Below are 14798 nucleotides of genomic sequence, written 5' to 3'. Positions count from 1 at the left end.
CGGGAGGGCGCCGGAGCGTGCTGAGAGACCACAAATCCCAGGGTGCCGTGCGCGCGCGGTGCCCAGGCAGTGGAGGCGGAGCAGCGCGCACGGCACTCTGGCCGTTGTAGTCTTCTGCTCGAGGGTACCGGGAGCCCGGGCGGAGGTTGGTGCTGGAGCGAAGAGCCGCCCTAGGCGAATTAACCGGCTTCGGATTGGCTGTTCCGAGAAAATGACGAGGCTTCGCGGTCCTGGGCAGAGAGCCGCGAGGAGGCGGGGCCTCTGGGCTTTGGGCGCGAGCGGTTGAAAGGCGTTGGTGTCGGTTCGGCTGAGGGGGTCCGGCCCCGCCGCCCAGCCCGCTCCATGGCGGAGCATGAGGAGGCGCAGGTTTCCTCGCCGCCCCCGCCACCGCCCTCGTCTCCGTCGTCGTTAGACGGCTCTTCAGCATCTTCCCCCGGTGTCCCTGTGGGCTTGAGTTGGCCAGTTCCGAGCAAGAGCGACGTTAGGACAGTGGACCCCCTGGAGGAGGTGGAGCTGCAGATCGGAGACGTGAGTGTCGGGGAGGCTGGCCCGCGGCGGGGCGGGCGGACGGGGGACGGAGCCTGCGGGGGCCGAGGGATGCGGTGTGTGTGGTGGCGGGGCGGGGGGGTCCGAGCATCCCGCCCCGGCCGCACCGCCGTCTTAGTGCCCGGCCGTCTGGTTTCCCTCCCGGCTGTAACCCGAAACCGCGCCCACCCCGCCTGTGCGGGTGGCGAGGGTCAGGCCGCGATGCTTTCCCGGGACTTAGGGCTCCGCTGTCCTAGCTGGCCGCCTGCCCGGAGCCGCCCGCAGCGCGCTACCTGCCCCAGGCTGGCTCTGCGCCTGGCACACTTAGGGCCACCGCCCCGTGGTCCGGAGCGGTTTCACGGACGGTTCAAAGACCCCTCCCTGGGTGGCTGGGATGCCAGGTCTGGACGGTTTCTGTTGAATCTCGAATTTCCAGACACTGGCGCGCGCACACGCCCCACCAGAGGGGCGTGTTTCAGTTTTTCAGAACTCGAGTGGGTCAAGTGGATGGGGTCTGTAGGGCGCGATCTTAACTGAGAGACGCCCCCTCCCCCCGCCCCCGGCCCGGTGCAGACTGCAGACTCGGCCCGAACTCCGTGATCTCATCGCTCACGCAGGATTTGTGGCTTTAAAAGATGGCTTAAGTGCTGACACAGTTTCTGTTTTTGCTGAGCAAGGCTGTTTCCAGGGGAGCAGTAGAATGGCGTACTGATGTGTTATCTAGGAACGGTGTTATTTAATATTGTAGTTGAAAAAAAATTTGATCAGGAAGTGAGTTTTCTACCAAGAGTCAGGTATTTTCTGTTTGACTTTGTTGATGGCTGTTTGTGAGCTCATTGTCTGTCATTTGGTCTCTGCGTTGTCGGGGTCTGCTGCGTTCACAGGTGAAAATAGTGGAGTGGTGCCCTTGTTACCCACCGGTAAGAGCTGTTAGTGAAGCCCCTCGAATACTTCTGGTACTTGGTGCCAAGGGATCCAAGTCGTCTTGCTGAGCTAAATGAGACGCCAGTGTATTTTCAACTAAAAACATACTGACTGCCATGTCTCCTACACAGTGGATATCTTCCTAGCAGACGTATTTCCTCAAAGTTTACTTCATATTCAAGAATTTCTTACCGTTCCTTGAAAGAGCTGGTATTTTAGTTTGAAGATTTTTTTTTAACTTTTAAAGAAAATAACTTGAACATTGGATTCAAGGTTCTAAGTTTATTTTCAGCCTAACTTTGTAACATGAGGTAAGAATGAAAAAAAAAATGAGCTTCTAATGTTGGACTTCATTTTTAAAAAAATTTCAGGCAGCGTTTTCGTTAACCAAACTTCTGGAAGCCACATCTGCAGTATCAGCTCAAGTAGAAGACCTTGCCTTCAAATGTACAGAAAATGCACGTTTCCTTAAAACATGGCGGGACCTCTTGAAAGAAGGCTATGATTCTTTGAAGCCTGACAGCTGATTCGTCTGTGTTTGTCTGTACGTCCTCATGTATGGCGTCTGCACGTGTACCGTATGTAGAGGATAATCTCCAGCAGTTCTCTATACTGAAACTGAAATTTTTCTTGGTTTCTTTATTTTGATGTGGGTCAGCATTTGTTTCTCTTTAAATAATTTCTTCCTCTAAACTTTCATGGACTCTTTTATGAAAGTTAATTTGATTTGTACGTAGTATTAATAATGCCACAGTGTTACCAGTAGCAAACTGGGTAGACCGTTTATCTGTTCAACTTGCAAGATGCCAAGAATGGCAAAGGTTGAAGTTGAGCTTCGTTTTTTCTGGACCAGGAGAGGTAACTTTAAGGTTTTACCACTGCTAGATCTAGCTCTGTTAGGCTAAGTTCTCGAGAACCAATGATTGTCTGACTTCTGTATTTCCAGCACCTAGACCACTATTACCCAACAATCACTAAATATTTGTTGAATAAGAGTTGATAACAAAATTAAAAACTGTTTTTTTTCCTATTTTTAGCAGGAAGACTATGATTGTTTCTCTAAAAAATATTTGAGTCAGAACTTCATTGACTTAAAGGACATTATCTTTTTTTTTTTTAAACAGGGATTTGGACTTTAACTGGTAAAATATATGATAAATATTTTTTTGCCCTTCTATGATGCTTTTCAGAAAATCTTTTAGTTCGGAAAATGAAACATGTCTTGAAAGAAAGCAAATTTTTTCCCCTGTGTGCTTCTAAGGTTAACTGCTTTTACAGCTCCTCGTATTTGATGTTGTTGTATGTTTGATGGCTCTCTTTAAAGTGTCTTATCAAAATTACAGCTCTGTAGTCTGAATTTTGAAACTTTGCAAGCAATAATTCAAATTCTAAATATGATGATTCTAAACAAGTTACTTTTTGAAAATGCATCAAATTTGAATGATATAATTGTTTTCATATTATTTGACCTGAATGACAATGTTCTATTTTACTTGTCCTGAATCCTCAGTTGCTCGCTCTCTCTTTTTTTGGTGGGTTTATGTCACGTGTCAGCGATTAAGCCAAGCAATCCTCTGCTGTGTAACTTCTGGACATCTCTGATGTGGCGTCTTAATTCTTTGTATGCAAAGAATACTGTACAGAACTGTAATCTGTCCAGAACTAGATTTTAAAGGCCCCCAATGGGCCTGTGAAAGGGGACAAATGGACAGGAAAGGATATCTTGTTTAGCTTATTAGGTCATAGTTCTAAATTAATTTTTTTAGTTAAAGATAACACATATGGTGTCCTCCTATACCAAAGAGAAGCCTATTTTGGTATTAGAAAAATATCTTTCTTAAGTGTCATGAAAATTACAATGTTTAAAATGTACAAAAATAAACACTTGTTCAAAGCAGATGTTATTTCCATTTCTTTGAATTTGTTATTTTAAAAAGTTGGTGTTGTAATATTTCAAACCTAACAGGAAAGATGGGTGATTTGAAGAACATCCCTGTACTCCCAGCATGCAGAGTTAATAAATGTTAGCGTTAGGTTACGTTTTCTGCAGATCTCGGTATGATGTCAATGTTAGACACATTTGAAGCTTGTTACCTCTTTGAGCCCACTTCCCCTTCTTCTCTGGAGGTGGTGCATATTCTGGTTTGTGTTTTTACATTTTTAGTACACATGTATGTTTCAGAACACTACAAAATACTGTGCTGAAAGTAATATTGTCAATCAACTATACTTCAATTGAAAAAGTACTGTTTTGTGTCGGTAGTAACCAGCCTCCAGTTGGCCCCAGTGGCCTCCTGCTGCTTGGTATTCATGCCCTCAGGGTAGTCTCCCTCTTTGACTGGTGCTGACTTGTGTAACTACCAGGATACTGATGAAATGCAGCGTGTGATTTCTGAGACCATTTCTTTTCCTTATGGACTTACAGGTATTACATATTTTGAGTACTAACTAATGATATATTACGTATGTTTCAATTATCTTCTGTAGTCTGCAGTTTATCTTTGTGTTTGATTATAGAATCTTCTTGAATAAAAGTTTTTAGTTTGAATGTAATCTTACCAGTCTTTCGTAATAGTTTTTTTTGGGTCGTGCGGAGGACATGTCATAAAGATACTCTCCTATCCAAGGTTTAAAAAGTTTGTTTTTAATGTTTAGGTCTTTAATCCACCTGAATTTATTTTTGTTTACAGTTCAGTGTTTGGCTCTTCAGTGTTTACTGTGGTATAGTTGTTCCTCCAGGTACCTGTTTCAAATGCTGCATGTCACTCAAGTACCATGTAAATGCCTAGTTCTGAGCTCCCTGTTCTGTTCTTCTGATTTATTTGCTTGACCCCATGCTAAGATTCTCTATAACCCCCCCTGTTTTAGCTGTGTCATAAGTGTGATCTGTACTACTTGGGTTTTGTGTGTGTGGCTTCCTCTCACTGCCCACCTCCCCTGCATGTTTTTTTAAGTTAGAAAAAACATGTTCATTGATTTCTAATTTTATTTAATTGCCATCAGCTTAGGTTAACCTGTTCTGTGGACACTTTTAGTTAATACCTCTACCAAGACTCATAGCTGCTGGCATCTGAAGTCCCCAGTCCCGCAGTTCAGCTCTGCTTATAGTTTCTGTTGCCACGTGTGGTCCACGGAGAAGTTCATCTTATTTCCAAGAATGGCTTTAAAAAAAAAATCATCCCTATTAAAATTTCTTTTTGCTCCGCTTCATGGGAGAGGTTAGAAAATAGCTCAAAGCATAAACATTTTCTTAAAGACTTAAGAAAAAAATTTTAAGCTTAGTAGCTCATTACCAGTTCTACACAAACCTCAGTGGACAGCTTACCATTCTGATGATGTAAATTTTTAAAAGCCTCAAGAGGCTGAAGTCAATAAGTTGGAATTTTTAGCAATAATATAGTGTATTTGGTTTCAAAAATTCTGGATATGAAATATGCACTATCAGACACTATGCTAGGAGCTGTATCAACATTATTTCATGTAACCATTTTAGCTCTTTGAGGAAAGTGATGTTATTCCTGTTGACAAAATAGAAAACAGGTGGAGATGAAATAATTTGCCTGAGAATCTTTGATGTCAAAATTAGTATGCTTGTTTATACCACACCTAACTGCCTAGCTCTTGGTTAGACTTGTTAATATTCAAGGCTACAATTTTATTTACTCTCCCCATACGTGGCGGCTTATTTTACATGTCAACTTGGCTAGTACTCATGTATTTTGGTCAGACATTCTCGGTGTTTGTGGGAGGGTGTTTTGGGATGAGATTAACAATTATATTGGTAGCCTGAGTAAAACGGATTGCCCTCCATAATGTGGATGGGCCTCAGTTCAATCAGTTGAAGGCCCTGGAACAATGGCTCTTCCTGTCTGATGACTTTAAATTTGAACATTGGCTTTTCCTGGTTCTACAGTAGCTTCTGGCCTTTGGACTTGAACTGGAACACTGGCTCTCCCAATTTTGAACTTACCAGCCTCCATAATCACGTGAACCAATTCCTTACAATAAATCTCTTTATGTATATAAATATATATAGTTTTGTTAAAAGTACCACATTCTTCATGTGGAAAACTTACTGGTATCATGTCAAGTAAGAACAGAAAGGACTCCAAGCAAGCTATATTTTTAACAGGATTAAATTTCAGGTAATTTATTTTAAAAGAAATCTATACAATTATGTAGTCAATAAATTTGTGTTTTTTATTCCAGTATTTCATGTTTCAGACTTTTTTTTTTTTTTGGTGTATGTAAAACTACCTGAAAATGTTTGATTCCTGTGTAAATTTGCAAATTATGAAACCAAAAAATTTCAGTAGTTCAGAGAGTGAAAGAATAACTAGCTAAAAAGTTCATATCTGATGAACTGACCAACCACGTCAACAGAAGGCAAATTCATTCCTTGATGACATCTAGTTTCTCAGTAGAGTCAAAATGGATCATAGAGTAGAGTAAAACAAGCAGACCTTTTTTCCCCGAAGTTCAGTTCCTTTATCAATGCGTCCTAGGTTTTCTGTCTTTTTCCTTAACTGCTTTATTAACATATTAATCCACATAATGTAAAATTCACTATCTAAAATGTACAGTTCAGTGGCTGTAGTATAATTGCAGGGTTGTCTGTCTACCACTACAATCAATTTTAGAACTTGTTTTTGCCCGGGAAGATAGTTTGTACTCCTTAGGCATCACCTTCCCAACTCTCCCACCCCAGGAACCTCTAATCTACTTTCTGTCTCTATGAATTTGCTCATGTAAATGGAATCATACAGCTATTTGAACTTTTATGCCTGGCTTATTTCACATTCATCATGTTCTACCATGTGTCAGAACTTCATCCCTTTTAATGGCTGAATAATATTCCATCATATGTATATACCGCGTTTTGTTATCTGTTCATCAGCTGATGGGCTCTTGGGTTGTTTCCACCTTTTGGCTACTGTGAATAATGCTATAGTGAGTATTTGCATAACGGTATCTGTTTGAATCTTGTTTTCTTTGAGGTATATACCCAGGAGCGAAATTGCTGTATCATTTGGAAATTCTATGATTAGAGGAACCACCAAACTGTTTCCAACAGTGACTGCATCATTTTACATTCCTACCAATGTAGAAAGGTTTCAGTCTCATATCCTTGCCAATACTTGTTATTTTCTATTTTTTAAAAAATGATAGATAGCCCTCATAGTAGGTGTGAAGTGTTACCTCATTGTGGCTTTAATTTGCATTTTCCTAATAATCAGTAATATTGAGCATGCACATTGGCCATCTGTATATCTCTTTCGGAGAAATGTCTACTCAAGGCCTTTACCCATTGTTAAAATTTGGTTGCTTGTCTTTTTTTTGTTGAGTTGTAGGAGTTCTTTACGTATTCTGGATATTAAACCCTTCTCAGATATATGATTTGCAAGTATTTTCTTCCACTCTGAAGGTTGTCTTCACTTTTTTGGATACTGGTCTTTGATACACAAAAGTTTTAAATTTAGATGAAGTCCAGTTAATTCATTTTTTCCTTCTGTTGCTCATACTTGTGTTGTCATTTCTAAGAATCCATTGCTAAATCCAAGATTTTGAAGATTTCCCATGTATTTTCTTCTAAGAGATTTATCTCATGGTTAAGTTGTTGATTCATTTTGAGTTAATTTTTGTATATGGTATAAGGTAGGGGGTCCAGATTCATTATTTGCATGTGAATATCCAGTTGTCCCAGCATCATTTGTTGAAAAGACTACTCTTTTCCCATTTGATTGTCTTGGCATCTTAGTTGAAAATCAGTTGACTGTAAATATGAGGATTTTATTTCTGAACTATCAATTCTGTTCTACTGATCTAAATGTCTATCCTTTTAGCTTTTCTGATTCATTCATTTGCAATACTTTTATTCTCTTTTTACATTCCCATATAATGGTGCTCATTTAAAGCAAAAAGACAACTGGGCAGGAAGTGACAGAGAGGTGCTGTTTTGAGTTACTATCAAAGCATCTTTTCTCATAGTAACGAATATCAGTATTCGCTCTTAAGTGTATGGAGACTTGAAGAGAGGTAAGATGGCTTCTTAAAACAAAACATCTATATTTTGCGAACAATCAGGCATTTTCTCTGATGCTAGTATTTGATTATTCTGAAACCTTAAATTTTTATTTAAAAGTGTCCATGATTCTTATGTTTGCTGATAAGCAAGACAGACAAAGCTCTACCTTAAACTAGGAGCTGCCAGTGGACTTTGTATATTCTTATAGTTAAATACAATTTAACATTGGAGATTTAAAAAATTCTGTAGTGTCTCCTCCTAGGAATTTACCGCAGTGAATACTCAGTAAACGAATGTGTGCATAGTGAGTACTCAGTAAACGAATGGTAAAAGAATGAACGAACCTTCCTGAAGTAGAATTCTCTTAATTTCCTGTACAAAATATGTACTAGAATATACACATTATCAATATAATTTATTTACCTTTTTATGGGCATCAGTCATTTTGATTTTTCCCAAATAACCTCATGTCCTTGTAAGCTAATTTACTTTAGCCATTATTATAAATTATTTTGTGTCATTTATTTTATACTAATAAATCCATCATGAAGTATCCCACAGTGTTCTCTGTAGAAATGGGTTTCGGAGTCAGTTATGAATAAGAATTGAGTCTAGTTGATTGAGAGATTAGTGACAATTCACAGGGGTCTGTGAAGAGAGCTGGCTTCATTAACTCAGAGGGCACCTCCTGCAGGGGCCACATCTCTACCCAGATGAACGATGGAGTATATGTTTTCTGACTTCCTTTGCTGTCAAGAGATCTTCTTTGTCTATAGTTGTACCAAAACTGATGGATCATTTCTTTGAATGGTCTTGTGGTCAGAGTATAGAGAATTGGGTTCAAAGCACTGTTGATAGGCAGAATAAAAATCACCACCCAAGAGGTTATGGTACCTGGAGGAGAAAAATGAAACACCTTAAATGTTTATGGATGTTTACAAGGTATAGAAACACCTTTTCCCTGTTTCTCCCTCAGCTGTCTTTTGAGTCTTAATTTTCCCCCTTGATGTCCCATAATTAAATACCAAGTCTATATGTGTTTCCAGAATATATTTTTCCAGGGTGCCAGTGTTTTGAGGGAGGTGCTGACACTGCAAAAACACAGGTTTTTGCTAAGTAGCTTTTCTTGAATACACCAACAAAAGTATTCCATTAGATAGAGATATTTTCTGCCAAGTGATTACATATTAGTCTGATATGATTCCAGTTTAGGAAAAACAATGTTTAGCATTTAAATCATACTTTTTCAAATGTTTTAATTACTAGATAGTACATGTAGTATTTCTCAAAAATATATAGATGAATCTCTAATAGATTTTTTTTCCCCTACTGTTTGGTTTTTAAACAAGTATGCATTTTTAGGCTTTTGACCAGATATTTATTTCAGTAAAAACATCTTTGGCTAACTTTATCTTAAAATCACTGTAGTATATATGCAACTACCAAATGCTCAGATTTTTATTGTAATTCAGTGTATGCTATCTTCCTTCTTTATTACTTATAAAATGTAAGGCACTACCACCAACAACCACGGGATAAAGCAAAATTAAAATTGTATGTTTATAAATTTTTAAAATGTGATTATATATCGCATTATACATACAGTAAAGAGGATTTTACACATTTTTTTATCGTGGTAAAATATAAATAACATAAAATTTTCCATTTTAACCCTATTTAAGTGTATAGTTCAATGGCATTTCATTACATTGTTGTACACCACCATCCATCTCCTGAACTTTTTCATTTTCCCAAACTGAAAACTGAAACTCTGTACCTTTAAACAGTAACTTCCCACACCCTCTTCCCCTCAACCCCTGACAGCACCATTTACAAACTTTTTGTCTCTGTGAATTTGACTACACTAGTTACCTCATATAAATGGACTCATACAACATTTGTTTGTGACTGGCTTATTTCAGTAGCATTGTGTCTTCAAATTCTATCCATGTTGTAGCATGTGTCAGAATTTCATCCCTTTAAAGGCTGAATTATAATTCCTTGTGTATATGTAACACATTTGGTTTAACTTTGTCCATTGATGGACACTTGGGTTGTTTCCATATTTTGGCTGTTAGGAACATGCATACATGAATATGTTTAATTCTCTGCTTTCAGTTCTTTTAGGTATATACTAAGAAGTAGAATGGCTGGGTCATATTGTTATTCTACATTTAATTTTCTATGGTGGAGGACCCACCATACTGTTTTCTACTGCAGTTGTGCTATTTTACATTCCCACCAGTATGAGTTCCAATTTCTCCACATCCTCACCAATAGTTGTTTTTTTCTTTGTTTTTGATAACAGCCATCCTAGTGAGTGTGATACACACTGTTTTTAAATATCAAGAGTGCTTTTATCATCTCTCACTCTGGGGTAATATTCTCTAAATTGCTCTGTATTCTAGGAAGAAAATTTTCCTATGTTCTGAAAAAAGTGAAGTAATTATTTGATAATCACTTTGACTTGTTTTCTTTTCTGGTCATCTCAAGCATGGGATTATCAGAATTTCAACACACTGAGCATAATTTATGTGAGTCGTTGTTCCTTTGCTCCCAGAGTGATTGTGTTTTTGGCATCTGTGGAAAGACTTGAACAAGGCAGCAGCCACTGGCATGTGCTGGGAGAATCTGTCCCCACCACACCCCCACCCCGTGCTCTGGCTCTGGCCCCTCTGGCTCCAGTCCCCCATCCCCAAGGTAGCAGCTGCCAGTGTACCCCGGGAGAAGTCCCCTGGCTCACATGGGACTCTGACTCTAGCCCTTTCATCTCCAGCCCCCAACCCTACACCAAGGCAATGGCCTGGGCATGTTCCAGAAAAAGCTCTGCCCTATGTTTGTTTCAGACCCAGCACTCCCACCAGAGCCACTGGGCACACGCAGACCACATAGGGTGCTCCCGCACGAGGACACATGTCAAAACCAGAAGTAACTGTTACAACTGATTTCACAAAGTGAGACAAAATGAGGAGACAGAGGAATATATTCCAAATTAAAGACCAAGATAAACCCTCCCGCCCCCAACTTTACAAAAATGGAGATAAGTGATTTTCCTGACAAACAGTTCAAAGCAATGGTCATAAAAATGCTCACACAACTCGGGAAAAGAATAGAGGAACACATAACTTTAACAAAGAATTAGAAAAGATAAAAAACCACTCAGAGCTGAAGATTACAAAAGCTGAAGTGAAAAGTACACAAGAGGGAATCACAGTAGATTAGATGATACAGAAGAATGCTTAGCAACCTGGAGGACAGAATAGTGTAAATCACCCAATCAGAACAGCAGGAAGAAAAAGTAATTTAAAAAAATGAGGCTAGTTTAAAGGACCTCTGAAACAATAACAAGTATACTAATATTTGTATTATAGGGTCCCAGAATGAGAAAAGTGAGGGAAAGGGGCAAAAAAAAAAAAAAAAAAAAAAAAAAAAAAAAAGAAACACATTTGATTAAATAATGACTGAAAATTCCCCTAACCTGATAAAACATATATCCTGACCCAGGAAGCACAAAATGACCCCAAAAAGATCCACACAAGACATAATTAAAGTGGCAAGAGTTAAAGAGAAAATTTTGAAGGCAGCAAGAAAAAAAACCCAAGAGTCACATATAAAGGAACCCTTATGAGGAAGGCTACTAGCTCATTTTTCAGTGGAAATTTGCAGGTCAGAAAGAAGGTGCATTATATAGTTAAAGTGATGAAAGAAAAAACTTGCAACCAAGGATACTCTGTCTGGTAAGGTTATCATTCAGAACTGAAGGAGCACTAAAGAGTTTCCCAACAAGCAAAAACTAAAAAAGTTCATCACCACTAAACCATCCTTGTAAGAATGGTTTTTAAGTGGAAAAGAAAAGGCCATAATAAATAATAAACTAGATGAAGGAAAAAAGTCTCACTGATAAAGGCAAATATATATTAAAGGCAGTGGATCAGCTACTTAAAAGAGCTAGTATGAAGTTCAGAAGATGAAAGTTGTGAAAGCAACTATAAGTACAATAAATAGTTAAGGGATACACATAAAGATGTAAACTATGACATCAAAACAAAACTCAGGAGGGGGATAAAACATAGAGCTTTTAGAATGTGCTCTAAGTTAAACCGTCAGGTTACAAGTCTCTCAGCCTCTCTCTCTTTCTCTCTTTAATGGTAACTGCAAACCATAAATCAACAACAGATACACAAAAAACAAAGAGAAAGAGACCCAAACATAACACTAAATGAAATCATTAAACCACAAGAGAGGATGCTAAAAGAAGAAAAGAACAAGCAAGAGTTACAAAACAACCAGAAAACAAGCAACAACGTGGCAATAAGTACATACTTATCAACAATCACTTTAAATACAAGTGGACTGTATGCACCACAAAAAAGACATAGAGTGGCTAAATGGATTAAAAACAAGCACCATCTAAGTGCTGTCTACAAAAGACTCACTTCAGAGCAAAAACACATATGGACTGAAAATGAAGGGATGGAAAAACATATTCTATGCAAATGGAAATGAAAACTGGATTAGCAATACTTAAATCAGACAAAATAGACTTTACAGTCTATAACAAAAACCAGAAAAGGGCATTATATAATGATAAAGGGGGTAAACCCAAGAAGAGGCTATAACATTTGTAAACATATATGCACTTACCATAGGAGCACCTAAATATGTAAAGTAGCTGTTACTAGACATAAAGGGAGAAACTGACAGTAATACAATGATAGCAAGGACTTTAATACCTTTAATTAATACTTTAATTCACATCAATTGCTAGATCATCCAGATAGAAAATCAACAAGAAAACTGGCTTTAAGTGACACGTAATACCAGATAGACTTAATAAATGTCTACAGAACATTTCGTTAAAAAACAACAGATTATGCAGTCTTCTTAAGTGCACATACAACATTCTCCAGGAGATACCACATGCTAGGCCACAAAACAAGTCTCCAAAAATTTAAGAAGATTGAAATAATATCAAGCATCTTTCTAACCACAATACTATGAAAGTAGAAATCAATTACAGGAAGAAAGCTGGGAAACACAAACATGTGGAGACTAAACAACATGCTACTAAAAAAACAATGGGTCAACAAAGAAATCAAAGAGGAAATAAAAGTACCTTAAAATGAATGAAAATAGAAAGACAAAACTCCAGAATCTATGGGACACAGCAAAAGCAGTTCTAAAAGGGAAGTTTATACTGATTCAAAGCTATTTCAAGAAACAAACAAAAAAATCTCAAATAGACAACCTAACCTTACACCTTAAGGAACTAGAGAAAGAACAAACAAAACACAAAGTTACTAGAAGGAAGGAAATAATAAAGAGCAGAGCAAAAATAAATGAAATAGAGACTAAAAAAAAAAAAAAAGTCAATGACACTAAAAGCTGTTTTTTTTTGAGAAGATGAAAGATGGATAAATTTTTACCCAGACTCATTAAGAAAAAAAGACAGAACTCAAATAAATAAAATTAGAAATGGAAAAAGTCAAAGTTAACAACTGATATCATAGAAATACAATCATAAGAGAATACTACTAACAGTTATATTCCAATAAATTGGACAATCTACAAGAAATGGATAAATTCCTAAAACATACAATCTTACAAGAGTGCATTAGGAATATATAAGGAAAAAGGTATTCCATGCAAATGGAGATCAAAAGGAAGCTGGAGCCACAATACGTATAGCAAATAAAATACACTAAAATATTGTTATAACAGATGAGGACACTACATAATGATCAAAGGATCAACCCAAGAAGATATAACAATTGTAACTATATATGCATCCAGCAGAGGAGCACCTAAATGAATAAGGCAAATATTAACAGACGTGGAAGGAGAAATTGACAGTAACACAATTATATTAGGGAACTTTAAAACCCCACTTACATCAATGGACAGATTATCCAGATGAAAAATCAATAAGGAAATACTGGCCTTAAATGATACATTAGACCAGATGGACTTAATTGATACATAGAGAGCATTCTATCTGGAAGCAGCAGAATACACATTCTTTTCAAGAGCACACAGAACATTTTCCAGGTCACAAAACAAGCCTAGACAAATTTAAGAATATTGAAATTATATCAAGCATCTTTTCTGACTACAATGCTAAGAGACTAGAAATCAACTGCAAGAAAAAAAATGCTGAAACCACAAACACGGGAGGCCAAACAATATGCTATAAAAACCCAATGGATCACTTAAGAAGTCAAAGAGGAAATAAAAAAATACTTTGAGACAAATGAAAATGAGAACACGATGATCCAAAACCTATGGGATGCAGCAAAAACAGTTCTAAGAGAGAAGTTCATAAAAATACAAGCTTACCTCAGGAAACAAGCAAAATCTCAAATAAACAACCTAACCTTACATGTAAAGCAACTAGAGAAAGAGGAATAAATAAAACCCCAGGTTAGTAGAAGGAAATAAATCCTAAGGATTAGAGCAGAAATAAATGAAACAGAGACTAAAAAAAAAAAAAATAGAAAAGATCAATGAAACTAAAAGCTGTTTCTTTGAAAAGATAAACAAAACTGATAAATTTTTAACCAGACTCATCAAGAAAAAAAGGGAGAGGGCCCAAATCAGTAAAATCAGAAATGAAAAGGGAGATGATATAACCGACACCACAGAAACAGAAAGGATCTTAAGAGAATATTATGAACAACTATATGCCAACTTAGAAGAAATGGACAAAATCTTAGAAAGGTACAATCTTCCAAGATTGAGCCAGGAAGAAATAGGAAATATGAACAGGCCAATTCCCAGTAATGAGATTGAACCAGTAATTTAAAAACTCCAAAGAAACAAAAGTACAGGACAAGCTGGTTTTATAGGTGAATTCTAGCAAACATTCAAGGAACAGTTAACACCTATGCTTCTGAAACTATTCCACAAAACTGCAGAGGAAAGAACACTTCTAAAGTCATTCTATGAGGCTAGATACCTGATACCAAAACCAGACAAAGATATCATAAAAAAAAAAGAAAATTACAAGCCAGTATCACTGATGAATATAGATGCAAAAATCCTCAACAAAATATTAGCAAAATGAATCCAACAACACATTAAAAAGATCATACACCATGATCAAGTTGGATTCATCCCACAGTCACAAGGATGATTCAGTATCTGCAAATCAATCAGTCTTATACACCACATTAACAAATTGAAGAGTGAAAACCATATGATCATCTCAATAGATGCATAGAAAGTATTTGACAAAGTTCAACATCCATTTGTGATAAAAACTCTCCAGAATGTGGGCATAGAGGGAACATACTGCAACATAAAAAAGGCCATATATGACAAACCC

General features: G+C 37.6%; 2 protein-coding genes across 2 annotated transcripts in view; one reads left to right on the top strand and one right to left on the bottom strand.

Moving 5' to 3' along the window:
* Positions 1–9: 9 nt before the first annotated feature.
* Positions 10–3348, top strand: C2H4orf46 (chromosome 2 C4orf46 homolog). Its single transcript, XM_010955496.3, has 2 exons — positions 10–528; positions 1821–3348. Exons 1-2 carry the CDS (start codon positions 343–345, stop codon positions 1974–1976), a joined length of 342 nt encoding a protein of 113 aa, XP_010953798.2. The 5' UTR covers positions 10–342; the 3' UTR covers positions 1977–3348.
* Positions 3349–7600: 4252 nt separating this feature from the next.
* The window catches only part of RXFP1 (relaxin family peptide receptor 1), a 96676-nt gene continuing 89478 nt past the window's right edge, over positions 7601–14798 (bottom strand). The window contains exon 18 of the mRNA XM_074375327.1: positions 7601–8368. Within this exon, the coding sequence (XP_074231428.1) occupies positions 8067–8368 (302 nt within the window). The 3' untranslated portion in view covers positions 7601–8066. The remainder of the gene's footprint in view (positions 8369–14798) is intronic.

The sequence above is a fragment of the Camelus bactrianus genome, chromosome 2 (genome assembly GCF_048773025.1).
Source record: "Camelus bactrianus isolate YW-2024 breed Bactrian camel chromosome 2, ASM4877302v1, whole genome shotgun sequence".
In the NCBI taxonomy this organism is placed as follows: domain Eukaryota; kingdom Metazoa; phylum Chordata; class Mammalia; order Artiodactyla; family Camelidae; genus Camelus; species Camelus bactrianus.
The sequence above is the reverse complement of the archived record's forward strand: the minus strand, read 5'-3'. Positions and strand labels throughout refer to the sequence as shown.